This window comes from Uloborus diversus, chromosome 9 (assembly GCF_026930045.1).
Source record: "Uloborus diversus isolate 005 chromosome 9, Udiv.v.3.1, whole genome shotgun sequence".
NCBI classification, from domain to species: Eukaryota; Metazoa; Arthropoda; class Arachnida; order Araneae; family Uloboridae; genus Uloborus; species Uloborus diversus.
Genome location: NC_072739.1, coordinates 10,414,160 through 10,434,334, shown reverse-complemented (window position 1 = coordinate 10,434,334; position 20,175 = coordinate 10,414,160). Strand labels below are relative to the sequence as shown.

Genomic DNA, 20,175 nt, shown 5'->3' with positions numbered 1-20,175 from the left:
ATTAAAAAATAAATTAAAATAAGGCAAATAATATGTTTAAACTCATTCAACAGCATCTTTAGACCCGTACAGTTTTAGTTATTCCTTCCAGTCAGTATCAATTCGATTCAATTCAATAACCAGCAGTAACTAAAAATGTGAGAGTGAAAATAAAAAAGTACTCCAATGAAATGTAAGTTATGTATTTTACAAGTAAACATATTTTGTTTTGAAAAAAATACATGTATTTAAATGTGCTAACTGAACTGAAAAAATTTGAAACTTCACTGAAATTTTGATCTATGCTGGAACAGCGCCGCCGTGCAATGGAAGTTCGTTAACCAATTTTTTCTTGCAAATATTTCTGAATTTAATTGAAAGTTAGAAGGAACCATTATTTATTACACTAACTATTAAGTGCGTTGACGTACTTGAAACTCGCTGCAAGCAGGCAATTTTAAATTTTTTTCCAATTTTTTTCGCATGCCCTTGTTCCAATTAAACAGATTTTTGGTCCCAATAAGCGAATAATAGGCTTGTGTTATGTGATTTGTTTCAGTACTTTAAGTTTAGGTTCAAATAAGCGGCTGATCCGATTAACCGGTTCCACTGTATTTAATATTTTTTTTAAATTGCTTTGTTAAGGAAAGCTGATTTTTGAATATACCTAAGGATTTGTGCATACTACTTGCCTCCCGATGCTTGGTACCATGTTGTATCAAATCAGTGCTATTGATATTGAAAAGTAACCATACCATATTGAATGCGTTAGATACCGACAATATTCAGCCACAGGAATTTATCAAAATGATTAGTGTTTAATGGTATAATGGGGGCCTGAAGGAGTGTGTATGATATTACAGTATTTTTCATCTAAGCAGAACAGCGTTCTTGAATTGAATATTTTTTGGCATATTTTATTTTATAATCCTAATTTTTCTTTGATGTTGACAAGTTTGACTGTGTTCAAATTTGAATCCTCCTTAAAAAGGAAAAAAAAAACACCTTCAAATGTGATAAGCAATGTTATTTTAAAATGTGTGAGCAAAAATTTATTGAAATAATTCCGAAATGTTGCACAAGAGAAATTTCAAATTCAGTGAGATAGTTGGCAAAAATTCATTAGAACTGCAAACCTTGTTAACATTTTCTATCGATGTGTTAAAAGCTCTTTCCCATCAGGGCTGGATTTAGGGAAGGGCAGGCGGGGCTACTGCCCCAGGGCCACCACAACGAAGGGGCCCCTCACAATAAAATTTTTACAACATATCCTAACTTTCAAGGGTCGAAAATATCGATGTATACATATACTAGAGGACCCGACAGACGTTGTTCTGTTCAAACTTTGTAAATTGAAAAGTTAAAATATTTCAATAAACTATCAAGTGTTTGAACCGTTTTGTTGAAAAAATATGTAAAAAAAAAAGAATGTTTTTAAGATGCTCGGTGTCCGAATGCGTGTATTTATTACAACTTGATTTATCTAATGCCCACTGAGCAGTTGTTTTATTAACTATTTTTTCTCGCGTACTTGAAAGATCTTCATAGATTGTATGGTTTGTTCCTTCAGTCATACTCAAAGGATAAAAATCGTCCTCAGATATTAAGTGTAAAAAACTAACTACCCATCTAGAACAAACGGGAAATCCCGCTGCAACATCCCCCATATGAAAAAGAATAAAACAATCGAGAGGATATCGTTTTAAAAAAATGATAAAAATAAAAACAGTTCTCTGAATAAGCGAAAATCACTCCCCCCCCCCTCCATATGTAAAATAAACACATTCTTCTACTGCAATGACTAAACACTCTTTAAAAACGAAAAACAATTCTTTACAATCTGAAATATTTTGCCAAATAAACAAAAAATACAATAAATTACATTAACAGTGGCTTTAAAATGTAAACAAATGATCACGCAACTCTATTGTTTATAGTCAAAGTCGCCAAGCCACCACGTTACTGTAATCCAGCCGATCAGTGAGCGAAGCCAACTCCGACCGATTAGCAATCTGATCTTTTGAACAAAAACCCCTTTTAAAACTTCATATATTGCCTAATTTGTTCTTTCCACCAAAGATAGAGATCTTCCACTGCACTGATATTTTGTGTACAGAACTACCCTGTTGTAATTTATCTGGACGAAAATAAAATTTGTTTCGTCTTTAAATTCCATCATCTTTTCCTTTAATAATGTACTGATTAGTTAATAATCCTTAAGTTAGTTATTAATCCTTAAAGTATTCTTGACATTGGTGTCAAAACTCAGATGGATTTCAGCCGAGAAACAATTGTTTCTAGGTACGATACTTTCTGATCATTTGGTTAGGAAAACCTAAAGCACCGATCCGGTCACATGGTTCAACTACAACGACAGAACACACGTTTTGCGTGAACCTTCCAGTACTTTACTTTAAAATGTATCGCGGGACCTAAAATCGTTGATTTCAAGAAATAGAGAGGCTTCACTCTCTCTCTCTAAGTTTTATCTATTCTCAATTGACTTACCACAGTAGGAAATTTCATTAAAAAAAGCAGAGCTGGCTTTCTTATTGTTCTTTGCAGGGTGGCGACAGATCAGGGAAAAGTCAGGGAACTTTATTAATCAGGGAAATATCAGGGAATTTCGAAAAAATAACAAAAAATCAGGGAAAATTGATTTTATGAAGATTTTTTTTTTTTTTTTTTGCTTTACAAAATTAAGTATTCTAATTCCTTACGCATTTTCTGCCTATTATCTGTTAAAAAAAGTTAAATTATTGAGGTGCGATTATACACTGCCGCATATTTGTGCATCTTTTTTCCTCATCGTCAAAGTATTGACTCTTACTTATTAACCACAGGATGAATTTCCTAAGATTGCTTCTGTGTCTGTTAGGTTGTTTATTTTACCTAGCTTGAAATTTCATTTCAAGCTTTCAATGCGACGTAAAATAAACAACCATACAGGCAAAGAAGAAGCCTTCCTTAATGTCTTAGCTCCTTTGCCTTTATTCCATTGTCTCGAAGTGATTAGTGTACTGTAATCACGATTTCAAGAAGAAATCTTTGGTTTTTGAATTAATACTGATAAAAGTTTAAAAGTTATTCCTTCTTCGCGTTTTTAATTTAATTGCTAAAATTGAACTTTCAATCAAAAAAACTTTGTTTTTTTTGCCGTTATACTATTTGCTTTCACCGCAGATCATAAAGATTTTCTTTTCTTCAGACTTAAATGTGATTCTTTTATTTTATAACCAAGTTGTATTCTTCTTTTATATATTTTGAAATTAACTAATTGCTTTTTTTTCTCTTTTTTTTCTTGCATTTTAAAGTTGTTTGTTACAAAAGCAATCTAAGATTTTTTTTTCGTTACGTACTGAAATTATTTGAAATAGAGTTAACTTGTGTACTTAAGTAAATATCTTTATTTTTTTATTGTTAAAATGCTGTATTCATTCATTAAAACCTATGTTCTTGATTAGAGAAAAGCTCCCTATGAATAGATGTCAAAAGGTTTCTACTATTTTGTATAAATATGTCAATTAGTTATGTAAGAATAATTACATTACTTCTATTGTTTCACTATTACTTGTTATTCTTGAAACAATTATTATACTGTTTGAAAATTTAGTTCAACATTATTTCAATTACTTTTTAGTTCTACCATTAATACACATGTTTTTAAGAGTGATTTTAATAGTTTCTAAAAATTCTTATACTAAGTGGTTTCTGGAAGTAAAGAGTATTTTTTATAAATTTTCTATAATCTTTCCATGTAGAAAAATTTAACATACTGTTTTTTAGTTTTTTTTTCCAAAAAAATTGACTTGATATGTTTTTTTAACAATTTTGTTAAAAGAAAATAGCATTTTTTAAAAATATATCTTTAGTTCAACAATTTTACACAACTTAAAACGTTTAAAATACTGCATTTTATACAAACATACAATGGATTTCAAGTAGAGCAAAGAAAGGAAACCATTATAATTGGTAACGTAAATCAGGGAATTTTGGTAAACTTAATCAGGGAAAAGTCAGGGAACTTTTTTTCACAGTTCCTGTCGCCACCCTGCCTTTGGCAACGAGTTAAATATTTATTTCAGTTCTCGCTCAACAATAGGTTAAAATAAATATTAATCATTTAGAAGCTATAACCATCCAATGTTTAAATTAATTAATTAAGTAACAAAAACGTTTCCGATTCGATCCATCGCGCTTCAAAACCATGCTTGCCACATCTTAATTACACACAAAAATTTTTATCAAAATCGGTCCAGCCGTTAGCCAAACGTCCGCACAGATTTTTATATATTAAGATATCAATATATTCGGATATATATCAAAGCATCGAATATTTTCGAAAATATGATGATCTTTTCGAACCCTGATTAGGGGCCTCCACTCCTTTGTTGCCCCGGGGCCTCCACACTTCCAAATCCGGCCCTGTTTCCCATAAAGATACATCCTTTCCCCATAGGCTCTAGTGTTAGTGTTTTGCACTATTCAAAAAATACCTTCAAAACAATCAAAATAATGTTTTGTGCATAAACTACATCAAAAGTTCTTTCCAATAATGTTTTACTAAGCAAATCTGCGTCAAACTCAGAATTCATGTGTTCTTATTATTTTTTGGTCAAAGGATCTATCAAGTTTTTTTAATTGTTCAAAAAATGCTAGAAAGAAAAGAGATTAAACAGCCTTTTTTCTACTTTTAATATGAGGAGAAACTTATACAAACCCCATTATAAAACAAGAAACATTTTTTTTCTTTGTCAAAGGTTTTCTTTACTAATTTTTAATTTGCAGCAAACCCACTTAAGTTTCAAATTAAACAAAAAATTGTTCCTTAAAAAAAATGAAATATAGAAACAAGGTGTGATGGAGCTGAGGTCTTTTGAACAGAAAATGGTTTGTTCAAATGAAACTACTCCCTCAAAACTTTTGAAGTGAGGGGGGGGGGGCAGATATATATTTTTCCATCTCAATGTCCTGCTGATTTCAAGTTTTTTTTTTTTTTTTTTTTTTCAATATTAGTTTTATTTGTAACTTTTTTTTTTTTTCATTTTATTATACTTTTGCTATAGATTTTAGAAACTGGTTTTGCATGTGTTCCAAAGTTCTTCGTGAACTATAGTAAAGTCCCTCTAACGCGGACACTAACGGAACAAATTTTTTTGTTCGCAATAGAAAGGTGTCCGCAGGACAAGGGTTTAATAATGTTATTTGCATTGTAACTGGGGAATTATAAATTGTCCGCATAAGAGGGGCGTCCGTTAGGAGGGGTTTTACTGTACTTACTTAGTTCCAATACTATTGTTTTTACTTTTATTATTATAGTAATTATTTTCTAGATATTTATGAAATGATTTCGATCAATGAATGTCCTCTCATTTACTTCTATGAGCACGTGACACAATGTGCTCCTCACAGTTTTTTTTTCTTGAAATTAAGTACACCTGCACATTTTGTAAAAGGAGTTTAATGAATGAGTTAAAAACATTTACAGACATGACTTTAAAGAGGAAAAAGACAATTTACATGTAACATAATGACAAAAAACATGACAAATTAATTAGTTTTACTTCAAATAATTTACCCTATGTTTATAGGAATTCAATACCAAACATTTAAGAGTGGAATGTTATGAATTAAAAAAAAAAAAAAGATAAAAGATGCAGTCCTCCAAATGATAACTTCTCCCCATTTAAAAGTCTTTCCTTTTTTCCCCCGTCTATGAATGCCAAGTTCACCATGCTCTTCGGTGCAAGTTGATGTCCCGAGAAATCCTGTTTCGTAAGTCTAAGCACTTTTTGATGCTCACAGTTGTCTTCCTTGTCCTATCGAAAAGACATGTTACTCACCATCATTTTCTCCTACTTTCGTATTATTTTTAATTTGCTCACTTTCGGTACCAATCATCTCTCCCACATTCATGGCTGTCACCTCTGCTCCAGGAAACTGTGCAGATTCATTTACAAACGTTACCAACAGTTCTGCTTGATCTGAAGTAGCCTCCATTTCCACAGTTTCATTTATTTCAGTAGCTGGACTCATTTCCTCTACAAGGGATTCATCTACGCTTGAGGAATCATCGGGAACGAATGCAGAAAGTATGGCTTCGTCCAATGCCTTGTAGCGATTTTCTGGTGCACTGCTGATTTTCAAACCATCATCGGTTGGTTGATCTACTTTTTCATCGGATTGATCCAATCCTTCTATTGGCTGTTCTCCTTCTTCCTTGGATAGATCTACCTCTTCGCCAGACATCTGTGTCTCTATTACTGGATATTCTGCTACTGCTACTGGTTGGTCTACCTCCTCCACTGATTGGTCTACCTCCTCCACTGACAACTCTACCTCATCCACTGGCAACTCTGCCTCTTTCATTGGTTTTTCTGCTTCTTCCACTGATTTGTCTACCTCTTCCACTGATTTCACTACCTCTTCCACTGATTTGTCTACCTCTTCCACTGGCTGCTCTCCTTCTTTAGGTTCATCTGAGTTTTCGTTTTGTTGAACATCCTCATCTTTTACCAGAACTACAAGTGTTACTGTTTCTTCATTTTCTTCAGCCCTAGGTTTCTTTTCTTCATTAGTAGTGACTTCCTCCATAGATTTCTCTGTTATTCCATCGTTGACGTCCATTGGTTCTTTCTTTTCACCTTCTATTTCTTCATACACTACACTTCGTTCAACTTCGGAACTAGCCTCGATCTTTTCTGTTGACAATTCATCATCAAAGTACGATATTTCTGTACCTCTCGATGTTACAAAATCTTTCACTAATGTTTCTGTACTACTTGTTTGTTCCTCGCTTTGGTCTGTTATTGGTTCAAAATTTTCTTTGGATACAATATCTGTGCTAACCTCTTCACTTTCGGGAAACTTCTTACTCTTGCGTTTCTCTTCAGGGCCAACTGTATCTTCCATTGAGGGATGTATGGTCCACGTCACGCCCACGTTTTCAGTACTATCCTCTGACTTGCTTGGCAGTTCTGCAAAGGGTGCTGTTGTTTCACTTAAGGCATCTTCTAGAGCTTTAGATTCTTCTGTAGTCAAGACGACGACTTCAGGATTTGTTCCATCCTCAACGGTCATGATTACCTCTTCTTTTGCCTCTTCCTTACTTTCTTCTACGTTTAGATCCATGCCAGAATTCAGAGAGATGTTATTTTCTGGTTCTTTAACAGCAGTATCGTGGTCTAAATCCGTTTCATCATTACTGAGGTCATTTTCACCGTTTTGGGTCGTAGTTTTTTCAACAGGTTCTAACGTTTCTACTCCATCCTTTTCTACGAGAACAAAGGGACCAATAACTTTGCTTCCTACATCTTGGGGAATTTCGGAACTTACCGCGCTCTCAGGTGAAAAAGTTTCTTCTGATGGAGTGCTCTCTTCTGTTAAGATTGTAAATAAAGTTGTAACTGAAGGAGGCTGTTCACTACTTGTCTGTACAGTATTCAACTCTTCATCTCCAGAATCTACTGAAGAAAGAAAAGAAAATCTTTTAATTTATTAATATTCATTTAAGGAAAGAAAAATACAATGCGTGTAATCAACAAAAAAATAATGTTATTGTAAACAGAATTATACTTCATAAATACTTAATTTAATTTGAAACTTATTATGGTTTCGAAATGGATATGAAAAGCAACGTGCATATCTTCTAACTGACTTTTACACTATGTATAAGATTTTGCAAGAATAATTTAATGCACAGTAGTAGATTTTATTTTATCTTTTAGTCATAGTCGCGCAGATTGAGTTAAATATTTTAGAAGATTTTACTCGTGTTATAGTGTGATGGTGCAATCTGTTTAATGTATAAACTTTTGTGCCAAGTCATGAGGGTATCCAGAGGGTTGCAACAGAAGCCAATTGTCCCTCCCCATGTAAAATATTTCAAATAAAACTGAAAAACCAGATTTAAAAAAAAAAGCATTTATAAATAGTAGAGAGCCACAAATCAGCCAACGTTCGAAATCTGCATCAATTTTTTCCAATTTTCTTTCTTTCTTATTTTTTTTTACTGCTCTACAAATAAACTTTCTTTACCTGTTTATTTCGGTCCGTAATTCAAATCGAGTCAATTTTCCCAAACAATTGACAATTGTTTTTACTTAAAATTCATAGATAATACATTCTGCCTTATTGTTATGCATCATACGCATTCCGAGTGATGCAATCAAATAAAAACATATTTATTCTACAAAATACGTTTGTATTTTGCTGAGGGTTGGTGGAAGCACCCCATTTCAGCTTAGACTTATGTTATTATTTTTAGCCATAATAATGTGCAAATTAACACTTTTTTTCGTTCTAACTATTCTACAAAAAAAAAAAAAAAAAAAAAAAAAAAAAATAATAATAATAATAATAATAATAAATTTAAAAAATTAATTTGAATTCTTAAATTTTGAATTCAAATTATGTTTTTCGCAATCATGAGTTGCGACAGGACCCTACTCATTGGTTACTACTCTACTCACTTGTTTCTAGACACGGCTCTTGTCCCTCCAAGTCTACCCTCCTGTTGAACGGAGACGTGTGTATTAGTTGTGTATGTGTAGGCTTTTGTGTGTTGTGTGCATGTACGTTGGCGTGTGTGTATGTGTGTGAGTGCGAATGTGTATGAGCGTGCGTGTGTCTAGGACATGGACACCACCGACCAGGAGCGGCTACCGGAGGACGGAGCCGCGCCTCTGCAGGTGGCGGTGGTGGTTGAAAAAGGCACGGAACATCAAAGACTGTCAAATAAGAACAATAAGCAATTGTGATTGCTCAAAAAAAAAAAAAAAAAAGGAAATGAAAATTAAAAAAACAAAAACAAAATTGGGTTAAGTCTCCCTTGTTTCCCCTATATCTGAAACAATATAGGATTTCTATTAAGGGTCGCATTTCAACAATTTAGTTTGCGGGAAATTTTCTACTGGAATTGCTCCTTACTGGCGGAGATGCAGTTGTTGTAGTGGGGGCAGCATGCTCCTGACTCATATTCTGGGGCGCAGTCCACCCTGTAGAGACAGTCGACGTGAGAACAAGCGATGGAACTACCCTGGCAGAAACAGACTAAGCAAGGATTCGGGGAATCTTCGATTTGGTCCCCGTCACGATACATTCGTCCATTGTGTTCGCAACCTAAGAAACAAAGAAGGAGAAGCTGTGATAGAGTTACATAAAGTACACCGCCAGCTCAGTCATTCCAATCCGAGGACAGCAATTTCGTGCTTTTTAGCACTCATCAGCCCGGAATAGGAAGTAACTGAGCTGGAGGTGGAAAACCTCTTAAAGGAGCCAAACAAACTGATAGCTAATGTAGAATTAGCGCACCAAACTTACAGCAAAATACCTAGATTTGCCTTCAATCTTTGAGTTGAATCGCACCATTGCTGTGGTCACTCGTCTGGTGTGCTAATTCTACACTAGCTACTAGTTTGGCTCTCTTGACTCCTTTAAGAGGTTTTACGCCTCCAGCTCAGTTACTTCCTATTCCAGGCTGATGCGTGCTAATAAGCACGAAACTGCAGTCCTCGGATGGAATGGTGACTGAGCTGGCGGTGTATTTTATGTATTTCTGCTTTAGCCCTGGCTTAATTTGTAACTTAATGCAAAATGTGATAGAGTTTTTCGCAGGTCATGAAATGAGAAATAGAAAAATGGAGTAAATCTGAAATTTGATGCGCTGCTGTTGATGTCGAGGCGAATAAATCATTTAAAAAAAAGAAACCAAAAAATTTACTTGGAAAGTTTTCTAGGTATCTCATGCAGTTCTTCGGGATAACAATAGAATGTTTGAGGAAAGAAAAAATCCTTAAATATTTTTTTCATGATTCTATTCCTCCAACCATACTTTATTTTAAATAGGCGATTTTGACACTTTCTCCCTCAGTGACTCGAATAGTTGAAAAGATTTTCTTTCAAATAGGTCAGACTAATTAGGGTAACAGCACCAGTAACAGACGTGCCTAACACATCAGGGGTGCCCACAAGGGGGGATTATGGCGCAAGTTGCGCCATCAAAATTTTGGGGGGGGGGGATTTTTTTTTCAGAAGTTTTAATTTTCTTTAGAACATGAAATTTTTGATTTTTTTTGGAAGGAAAAAATAGATGCATAAGTCATACTTTTTTCACGTACTCTAATACCCGTGTATCTTTTCAATATAGGGAACATCAGAGTCGGGATGGAGCTGGTGCCCGTTTCAAAGCTTGATCAGACGATTTGATTTCTATTTAATTTATTATAAATCTTCCGGGAGTTCTGCATGATGAATACGTGTTACAGTGATGAGAGGGAGAGACATCAAAAATGACTAAAACAAAAAGTTTCCCCCTCTTCTTAATTTATTGTTTGTAATAATTCTGACCACTATGCACTGGTTTTTCATTGATTCATTTGCACCTTGACAATCGTTAAGAACTAGTTTTGAAGTTGGCGAATAACATATTTTTAATCCCTCTAATCGACAATTACTATAGTTTTTTCATAAACTAGCTGAAGTTTATGTAGAATTTTTCATTTCACTTTAGTATCATCTTGTCTTCCATTTTTAAACTGATTGGTTCAATTTATCAGTAGACATTTAGCCCATTTAGGGGGTCGAGAGGGGCTCGAGCCCCCCTTGGAATTTAGAACTTCCTTGCTTTTAGTACTTTTTTCTTTGCAAAAATATAAAAATATTTCTTCTCCAGCCATTAATGAATAAATAATTAAAAATTTCAAATTTTAATGACTCTAATTTGTCCTGAAATCTGCCTCCATGGGGAAAATATCCTGCTAAACCATGGTTAAAATTTCTGAGCCCCGCCCCCTACAATTTTGCATATGGGCGCCCATGTCAGTAGATGTTTTTTATTAAAACTTTCAGTGATGTTGGTTTTCGCTGATGGAAGCATAGAAGGTATCTGATATGCATAGAAGGATATTTGATTCGTTAAAATCCTGGAGTTCCGATTTTCCGTGTGTGCTGAATAGCTGAATCCATTTTTAAGGATTTCCGAAGAATATCTGTCACCGGGTATCTGTGTGCTATCCATCCTTTTTGACTATGTAACTTCAATTTTGGAAAACTTTCAGGAGAGCGCCCCTCACTGTAACGCCCGAATAACACCAACTTTATCATCAAGAAATATCTAAAACTGCTTTTCTAGAACTGCAATTTTGAAAAATTTATGAGAGAGAGCCCCTGATTCCCCCCCCCCCCTCTCTCTCCTTAACACAATCAATGACTATCCTAGATTTGCGTTTTTGGAGTATCAATTTCGAAAAACTGCCGGTGGAATGGCACCGAAACTCACCTTCCACTAGCATTATCAAGATCAGGGCCGACGCCAAGGAGGGAGGGGGAGCTACAACCCCCCCCCCCCCCAGTTTTTCATAAGTGGGGCCGCCAATTTACTTTTGGCGATGTAACAAGCGAAGAAAACGGGAAACTCTTCGTGGTTTAAAAAATTAAAATAGTAAATACAAATGAACAACTGAAATAATAGTGACAAAAAGTATTTTTTCAGTAAAATTTGAATGGAAAATGTAATGTTACAATACAGTTTAGGAACATCCATGATTCTCTTTTATTAAGATTATCAAAGTAAAGGCCGCGAAAATGTGCGCTTCAAACATTTTTAACGCAAAAAATAGTATTCAGTGCACTATTCACTAGGCCACAAAGTGGGTATGTCTGCCTAGTCGGAAACTATGGGTCTGGCTCAAACTAAAGTATTATGCATGAGTAAAATTAGCATAATAGGAGGAAGAACCGGCGACAAAACTAACATGGTGCACGCCTTGTCTCTCGGCGGCCCTGGTTATACAAAACCACCATGCTTCGTGATTCTTCAGTTTAAAACGAGCTGATGTGTGCATCACATGACTTCCTTTTACTCCAATTTAATGTCATTTCCCCGTTACTGGCAATTTTAATGTGATTCAATAGTTTGCTCTCTAAATATCACCAACAGTGGCAAAATTGAAATCAGATTAAAAAAAAAAAAATCCGCCAAATTTGTTGCTAAGTTGGCGACAAAATTTGGCGACCAAAAGAATGGCGATAAATTGCCAAGTGTCCGACAAATTATATCACCACTTGAGTTTACATCGAAATTAACAACGATTTCCCCCCAAAAAGGGGCAAAAGACCCCCTTAGGAACATCCGAAAGCAACCAAAAGGGGAGGTGCACAACTAGACCCCACTACGAGTCTATGTACCAAATTTCAACTTTCTAGGACATACCATTTTTGAGTTATGCGAGATACATACGCACATACGCACATACGCACATACATACAGACGTCACGAGAAAAGTCGTTGTAATTACCTCGGTGATGGTCAAAATGGATATTTCGCGTGTCTATACATTCTTAGGCACTTTTCCGCATGTGGTCGAATCGAAAAAAAAACTCAACATTCATTTGGGGGTGAGCAAAATGGAAATTAAGGCGATTTTTGAGTGAAAATTTTTTCGCGAATACAATACTTCCTTTTTTGTAAAAGGAAGTAAAAATATATAGATGAATAAATAGGATGGCTTTATGGGCTCTATGGCCTTATAGACCCCTACATATGAGAATGTTTCAGCGGCCCCTAAGGGGCCGCCGAAACATTCCCATATGTAATTTTTTTGATGAAAAATATTGTTCTGAAAATCGTTGCTAAGTGGAGAAAAATGCCTGGGTCGCCGAAATATATTTGAAACAAAATGAGAGAGAAATAGTTTTTTTTTAAAGTATGAATATCAGTTTCAGCGTCATAAGATTCACTACTTCAATGCTAAAAAATAATATATATAGTAATAATTTTGTGTACCAGTGCTTAGACATCCAAGGCATGGTTCGGAATTTAACTAGAAATTCAATTTAATTTTAGCGGCGGCAAATTGCGTGATTTAAAAGTCTTTTGAAAACATTACTTTGTGTTACAATGACGTAAGATGCACTACTTGTGTACCAGTGCTTGAATATGCAAATCCCAGTTTTTAATTTAACAAGAAACTCACTTTAATGTTTTCCATTTCATTAATATAGTATTTTATATTATTATTATTATTCAATGGGGGTGGCAGAACTGCACTGGAAAGCACCGAAAAATTGCTGTATTCTGTATGCAGTCAAAATCCATTCTATGTCTACTTTTTTGGTCCTCAGCAAACTTTCTACACAAACGGCATCGTACGTACAGAAATGGTGTGGTGAGCTTTTTGTTTTTGAGTTCGGCACTACCAGTGTTGAATTGACGTCTTGCAGGGCCATATCCAGGGGGGGGGGGGGGGCGACCGACTTCCGAAACCCGAAATGTTATGTACCGTGAAACAGTAGAAAGTTTTTGAATTTCTAATGTCAGAAAAGGAAATTAAAAAAGTTTTTTATTCTTAATTTTGTGACTATTAAACAAGTGAAAATTTGAAGAAATACAGAAAAAGCGATTCTAGTTCTCATTGGCTGCAAAGCATACTTAAAATTTAGACCCTCAATTAGAACTTCCTACTTCTTTCCCAATTCAATGCAGGGCTGTCCAGGGCCAATTCAGGCCTTTTGTCATTTTGGTAGACTTGCCCTCCTCCAGGTGCGTGCACCAAAATTTTGAGGCCCGCCACAAATGACTTTTTCGAGCTCCCCTCCATATTGTTTACCCTTATTTTCACCCCTAGTTTTAAAAATATTGGACCCTTTTCAGGCTCGGGCCCGGGCCAACAGGTATCCCTAATCCCTTCTGTGCACACCCCTGCCCTCCTCCCCCTAAAACTCTTATAAAACTTACACTGCACCGATTTCGAGCCGGTTACTCACCAAGGGCCGGGCCCCTAGTTTCCGATTAGGCTAGATCTGGTTACCAAGATGTGCCAAATTCAGCTCCTTGATACATCCTGAGTAAAAAATGCAAATGATTCTCATGTTTTTGTAGCATGTTCTCATGTTTTTGTCAAGATAAATTTTTGTGACTGATATGTTCCATGTCTTGCCATTTATTTAATACCGAATCCAGTATTTTGGAAATCCTTTTGTTATTGCTTGTTTTTATCTTCTTTCTACTATATACTGTTAGTATCTTAAACATGGGGAAAAAATTCCACTTACTCTACAATATTTAATGCCGATATGAGCAAATGACGATGTGCTTCTCTTTTCTCCTCTCTCTGTTTACCTCTCTGTCGATTAATGTGAACGATTTGTCAAGCAAGCTATTTTTATTTTGATTGATCTTGATTTGCAAAAGAATGCATAACTTTTGAAAGACTTTGTTTGCCTATTTTCTTCCTATTTTTTTAGTCTCAATTGCCCCATATAAGGCCTCAAAATACAGATTTTTATGCCTAATTTTGAAAAAAAATTCCAGGGGGAAAAACCTCCGGACCCCCTGAAATTATGAATGATCTACATCCGACTTAAAGTTACTTTCCTGTTATCCTTACCACTGCAAAGTGAATAAAAAAATAATAAATAAAAATAAAAACAGTCCAGCAGTGGAATCATTAAAAATCGAGACAAAAAACATTTTCTGTGTTAAATATTTTTATGCGTGTATGTGTGTCTGTACGTATATATGTGCGTGTGTGTTAGGACAATGTGCGAATACGGGCCCCTCCCGAAAAAAATTTCTGGATACGGTCTTGACACAAAAACGGCAAATTAACGTATTTTCTGGTAAAATTTTACAACGAAAAGTATAATTTTTTCTGTTTTATAAGCGCTGCGCATTTTATGATTTCTCAAGCTTCACAATTTTTGGTTTTCAGTTGTTTATCACATGAGCTTAAACTAAGCTTCGGCTTTTGATCTGGATGCCATTCATCAGAAATCGCTTTGCGAAAACGTCATTTGCGTGTCAATAGTCAACAGTTTATTAAAATTATTCCAATTTAAGGTTAACTTAGGGGGGAGTGTGTTTTGAGGGGTATCTTTAACTTTTTTGGGGGTTGGAGGTCTTCGCGATATTTAGGGGGGGGGACGCCCCTGACGTTAACCGATGGAAAAGTGACGTCATTTTCGAAGCAGACCCATACCAACAATGTCATAAAGTTGTGTCAAACTTTAATCACGTTTTTTCCGTGAACCAACATTTGGGCGGCACCAAATCTGTTGGTAAAGTTTTAGATTTATTTCCAACTAGTGGTACCCGCACGACTTTGCCATGGAAAAATTAAAAGGTCTTTTGGTTCGCCTGTATATTTACAAATAATGTATGGTGAATTTTCTCGCCAATTGGCTTGTACCAATGTTACGGTTCCACGTTATGATAATTTCGTAATTTAGTCGTCCATCTTATGATAATTTTGTTCTTAAAATTGGAATAGAAAAGAACCACATCGAATTTTCGAAAAATCGCTTCAAGGTGCACACCCCCATGCTACAAACTAACTTTGTGCCAAATTTCATGAAAATCGGCAGAACGGTCTAGGCGCTATGCGCGTCACAGAGATCCTGACAGACAGAGAGACTTTCAGCTTTATTATTAGTAAAGATAAAGATAAAGATCGCACTATAGCAAAAGTGTAAATATGATGTCTAGAAAATAATTCCCTCTAAAAATTTTATCTTTCGTAAAGCCCAAAACCATTCCAAGTTTAATCTATATTTACACTATTAAAAGTTATACAAAGGCGTCGCTACGTGGGGGGGGGGGGGGTCACTCGTCTGAGGGGGTGACACCCAAACTGGAATTGAAAATTTTTTGAAAAATATAAATTCTTAAATTCCGAAAAATGCCCCCTTTTTAAAAATGATCTTTTCTCTATCAAACACAGTTGCATCACCACGGGGTAGGGGGGGGGAAGCGATTGCGTTGGAAGATATCCTCTGGAGGGGTCTGACACCAAATCGGATTTTAAAATTTCATTTTTTCATGTTTAAACATTAAAACTTTTTTATTGCCCTTTTTTTCTGCGCCTGGAGGGGGGGGGGAGGAGGTGACCCCAGAGATTGCCACCCCCGCACCTGAGTTATAGCATAGATAATTTTGATAATTAAGGTGTACTACAATGAGCAATGTTTGACGGCATCCCCATAAAATGTTTGATTATCGTATGCTTATATCGATTCCACTTTTTAAAATAAGGTACTGCCAAATTTAGCATGGTGCTGTGTTAATTCGCAAGTATCAAAATATTTTATCGCTTCTCTCTATGGAATAAGAGAGAGAGAGACAGGGAGGGGGGACTAAATAAATTTCATGCCCAGTGTCTTCCAAAGTTATAGTCGAGCCCTGTCTGAGACCCATGACCGGATACAAGGGGGGGGGGTGATGGGGACGCTCGCCCTCTCCCTGGAGGGACCCTGCACTGGCTAATTTATCCGAATTAAAGTTCCAAAATGCTAGTGCACTAGGGATTTTTGATTCCCCATTTTTGATTACGTTAAGGAAACGGAAGGGGTTAAAATCTCCCTCTCGCAAACTTTTTGGAATTGAAGTTTTAAAAAGGCAAATTTAGATGATATTTGGCGATGTTTGGAGGTCTTTTTCTGGGCTTTTCGCGAAAATTAAGTCTTAAAAGCGTGATTGTAGACATCTCAGGTTGTGCTACGAGAAAGAATGGGTTCAATGATTTTTCTTCTGTAAGTTTTCGAAACTTAAGTTTCAAACAGCGCGACAAATATTTTTGACGACCTTCGATGATGTTAGTTATCAGGAGGGAGTTTCGAAACATATTAAACAGGAATTATTATAAACTTGTAGTTTGAAACTCGTTTTTAGAATACCTCTTCCAACAGAAAAGGAAAGGAACAAGTTTAGACATCTCCTTGGCTAAATCTCTATATTTTAGTAGTTTCTCATAAAAAAAATTTATGCCACCCCCGAAGAGGATTTTCGCCACTTCTTCTTTTCCACATTTTCCATAAATCAACTTTTGGAGAGGGGGAGAATTGAAGAGACCATGTTCACAACACACACAAACTAATTTATTTTTCTACTCACTGACACAATATACATGATGGGCAGCCAAGTTGCCCTTTTTCCCGAATAGCTGTCAAAAGATATGCCATAAAGTTATCCCGCTATTCGGTCAGGAGGTTTTTTCCAGTCATGCCTTCCCGACTGTCTATAACCATGTGAACTCAGGCGCTCTCATGCATCTGCGCAGTGGGAAATCGCGGAAAGCCCCAGTTATTAATCTTGGGATCCCTGTCAAGTGTTACGCAATGTAACCACGTTGAGCATATAATTTCTTACACCCCCGTCAAGCAATTGTAATCAGATACGTAGTAAAAGGCAAGTTAAGAAATCGACCACCCCCCTCCTTGAAGCATTTCTGGATCCGTCCTTGCTGAGACCATTCCTTATAGTGAAACCTGTGTAAGTTGACCACTTGCGGTGCACTACTTTAGTGGTCAACTTACAAAGGTTGATTTATATGATAAGGGTTGATTCCGTGCCTGAAAAAAGCGGTCAACTTAGACAGGTGGTCAACTTACAAGGGTGGTTAACTTCACATGTTTTACTGTAATGCATTGAAACAAACTTACCGCAAAAATATTCGGGGCAGCAGTATCCAGCTCTTCGCACAGCTCTGCATCCGGGCTTGATCTCGCACTCCTTGAGCACACAGGCAAATCCGGGGGGTCGACACTTGCACGCTTCACAGGGATCGTCCGTTGGGATGGGCTCGCCATTGGAGTACACGATGTTGTCGACGACACAGGCTGATAATGAATCTAAATTAGTTTATTAGACAATCGTACCATACACTACATTCCCCAATTTATGGGGCATTTCATTTTTGGTTTAAAAAAAATGTCTTACAAGATGCGTTTTGCATAAGGAAAATGACGACACAAGCTGATAATAGATCTAAATTAGTTATTAGACAATCGTACCATACACTACATTCCCCAATTTATGGGGCATTTCATTTTTGGTTTAAAAAAAATGTCTTACAAGATGCGTTTTGCATAAGGAAAATGACGACACAAGCTGATAATAGATCTAAATTAGTTATTAGACAATCGTACCATACACTACATTCCCCAATTTATGGGGCATTTCATTTTTGGTTTAAAAAAAATGTCTTACAAGATGCGTTTTGCATAACGAAAATGACGACACAAGCTGATAATAGATCTAAATTAGTTATTAGACAATCGTACCATACACTACATTCCCCAATTTATGGGGCATTTCATTTTTGGTTTAAAAAAAATGTCTTACAAGATGCGTTTTGCATAAGGAAAATGACGACACAAGCTGATAATGGATCTAAATTAGTTATTAGACAATCGTACCATACACTACATTCCCCAATTTATGCGGTATTTCATGTTTGTTTAAAAAACAAATGTCTTACAAGTAAGATTTGTTTTGCATAACAAAAGTTAAAAAACAGCCTACTTTTTATAATTTTTGATTTTATTCATCATTCGATGAACATTTGGCACTCAGTGATTCCACTCGGAATCACCGGGCCTGAAAAATGTTTCAAGTTAATTTCTTGGTCAATTATATTCATCATAATTTTTTCTAGTTGTGGAACATTCTTTCTCTATTGAATACGATTTTCAGATTCAAAGATAGTTTTTTTTTTGTTCATATAGCTACAAAAACATACTTTTTATTTTCTTTTTTAAACCACAATGTTATTGATATTTTTCAACATTAAACGTTCATTTTACGATTAAGAAGTGGAAAACAAAAAATGTGCCGGCTTTAAATGTGTATGTCCAGACTTAGCGCCACGGTCTTTGTTTTTTCCCTTCTCAATCGTGAAACAAACATTCAATGTTGGAAAATGTCAGCAAAATTATAGTTTCAAAATGGAAATTAAAAGTATGCTTCCGTTGCAATATTAACGAACTAAAAAGTTAAAAAAAAAAAAAAAAAATAATAATTTGAATTCTGAAATTTTAAATTCAAATTATGTTTTTCGCAATCACAAGTTGCGACAGGACCCTGCTCATTGGTCACTACTGTACACATTGGTTACTACCGCCTACTCACTTGTTTCTAGACAAGGCCCCTGTCCCTCCAAGCCTACCTCTCCTCTTGAACGGAGACGTGTGTATTAGATGTGTATGTGTAGGCTTTTGTGTGTGTGTAGACCTGTGTGTATGCACGTTGGCGTGTGTGTAAAGGCGCGTGTGTGCATGTGTGTGAGTGCGTATGTGTATGAGCGTGCATGTGTGTAGGATATGGACGCCACCGACCAGCAGGAGCGGCTACTGGAGGACGGAGTCGCGCCTGCAGGTGACGGCGGGGGTTGAAAAAGGCACGGACATCAAAGACGGTCAAATGAGAACAATAAGCAATCGTGATTGCTCAACAATCCTTGAATCTAAAAATTGTATTCAACATCGAATGTTCCACAACTATCCAATATTATAAAGAATAAAATTGACAAAGCAATTGACTTGAACCGTTTCAGGCATTGTGATTCTGATGGAAAAACCGAGTGTTCCACCAAATGTGCATCTTCGTGCGGGGATCATAATGGTGTCTAGGGATTTCTAAGTGGGTGGTCGAATTAAGTGGATTCATGGGCACCGCGAAACATTGAAAGGTTTCATTATTTTAGTTCTACCCAATTAGTATTTGCGACGTTATTGCAAATTTTGGCGGCGCCCTTGTGGAGGTTTTATGGCTCCCCGAGGAGGCGCTTTTTTTTTACTTCCTCTAACAAACGAGCTGATGTGTGCATCACATGACTTCCTTTTACACCAATTTAATGCTATTTCCCTATTATTGCAATTTTAATGGGATTCTCTCTCTAACTCTTTAAATATCACTAGCAATGGCCACATTGAAAGCAGATTTAAAAAAAAAAAAAAAAAAAAATCGCCAAATTTTTCGCCAAGTTGGCGACAAAACTTGGCAACCAAGACTGGCGATATATCGCCAAGTGACCGCCAAATTATAACACCACTTGAGTTTGCATCGAAATTAACAATGATTTCCCCCCAAAAAGGTGCAAAAGACCCCTTTAGAAACACCCGAATGCAACCAAAATAGGAGGTGCACAACTAGACCCCACTACGAGTCTATGTACCAAATTTCAACTTTCTAGGACATACCATTTTTGAGTTATGCGAGATACATACGCACATACGTACATACGCACATACACACATACGCACATACATACAGACGTCACGAGAAAAGTCGTTGTAATTACCTCGGTGATGGTCAAAATGGATATTTCGCGTGTCTATACATTCTTAGGCACTTTTCCGCATGTGGTCGAATCGAAAAAAAAACTCAACATTCATTTGGGGGTGAGCAAAATGGAAATTAAG

At 36.1% G+C, this 20,175-nt stretch overlaps 1 protein-coding gene across 3 annotated transcripts; it reads right to left on the bottom strand.

The window, feature by feature from the left end:
- Positions 1 to 5,443: 5,443 nt before the first annotated feature.
- LOC129229604 (enolase-phosphatase E1-like) lies at positions 5,444 to 17,592 on the bottom strand (the record flags this gene model as incomplete). Of its 3 annotated transcripts, XM_054863944.1 has the most annotated exon segments (4): positions 5,444 to 6,381; positions 6,424 to 7,445; positions 8,908 to 9,099; positions 17,416 to 17,592. In XM_054863944.1, coding segments are annotated over 4 exon segments (1,958 nt in total), but the record flags the coding sequence as incomplete, so codon positions are not given.
- Positions 17,593 to 20,175: the final 2,583 nt, after the last annotated feature.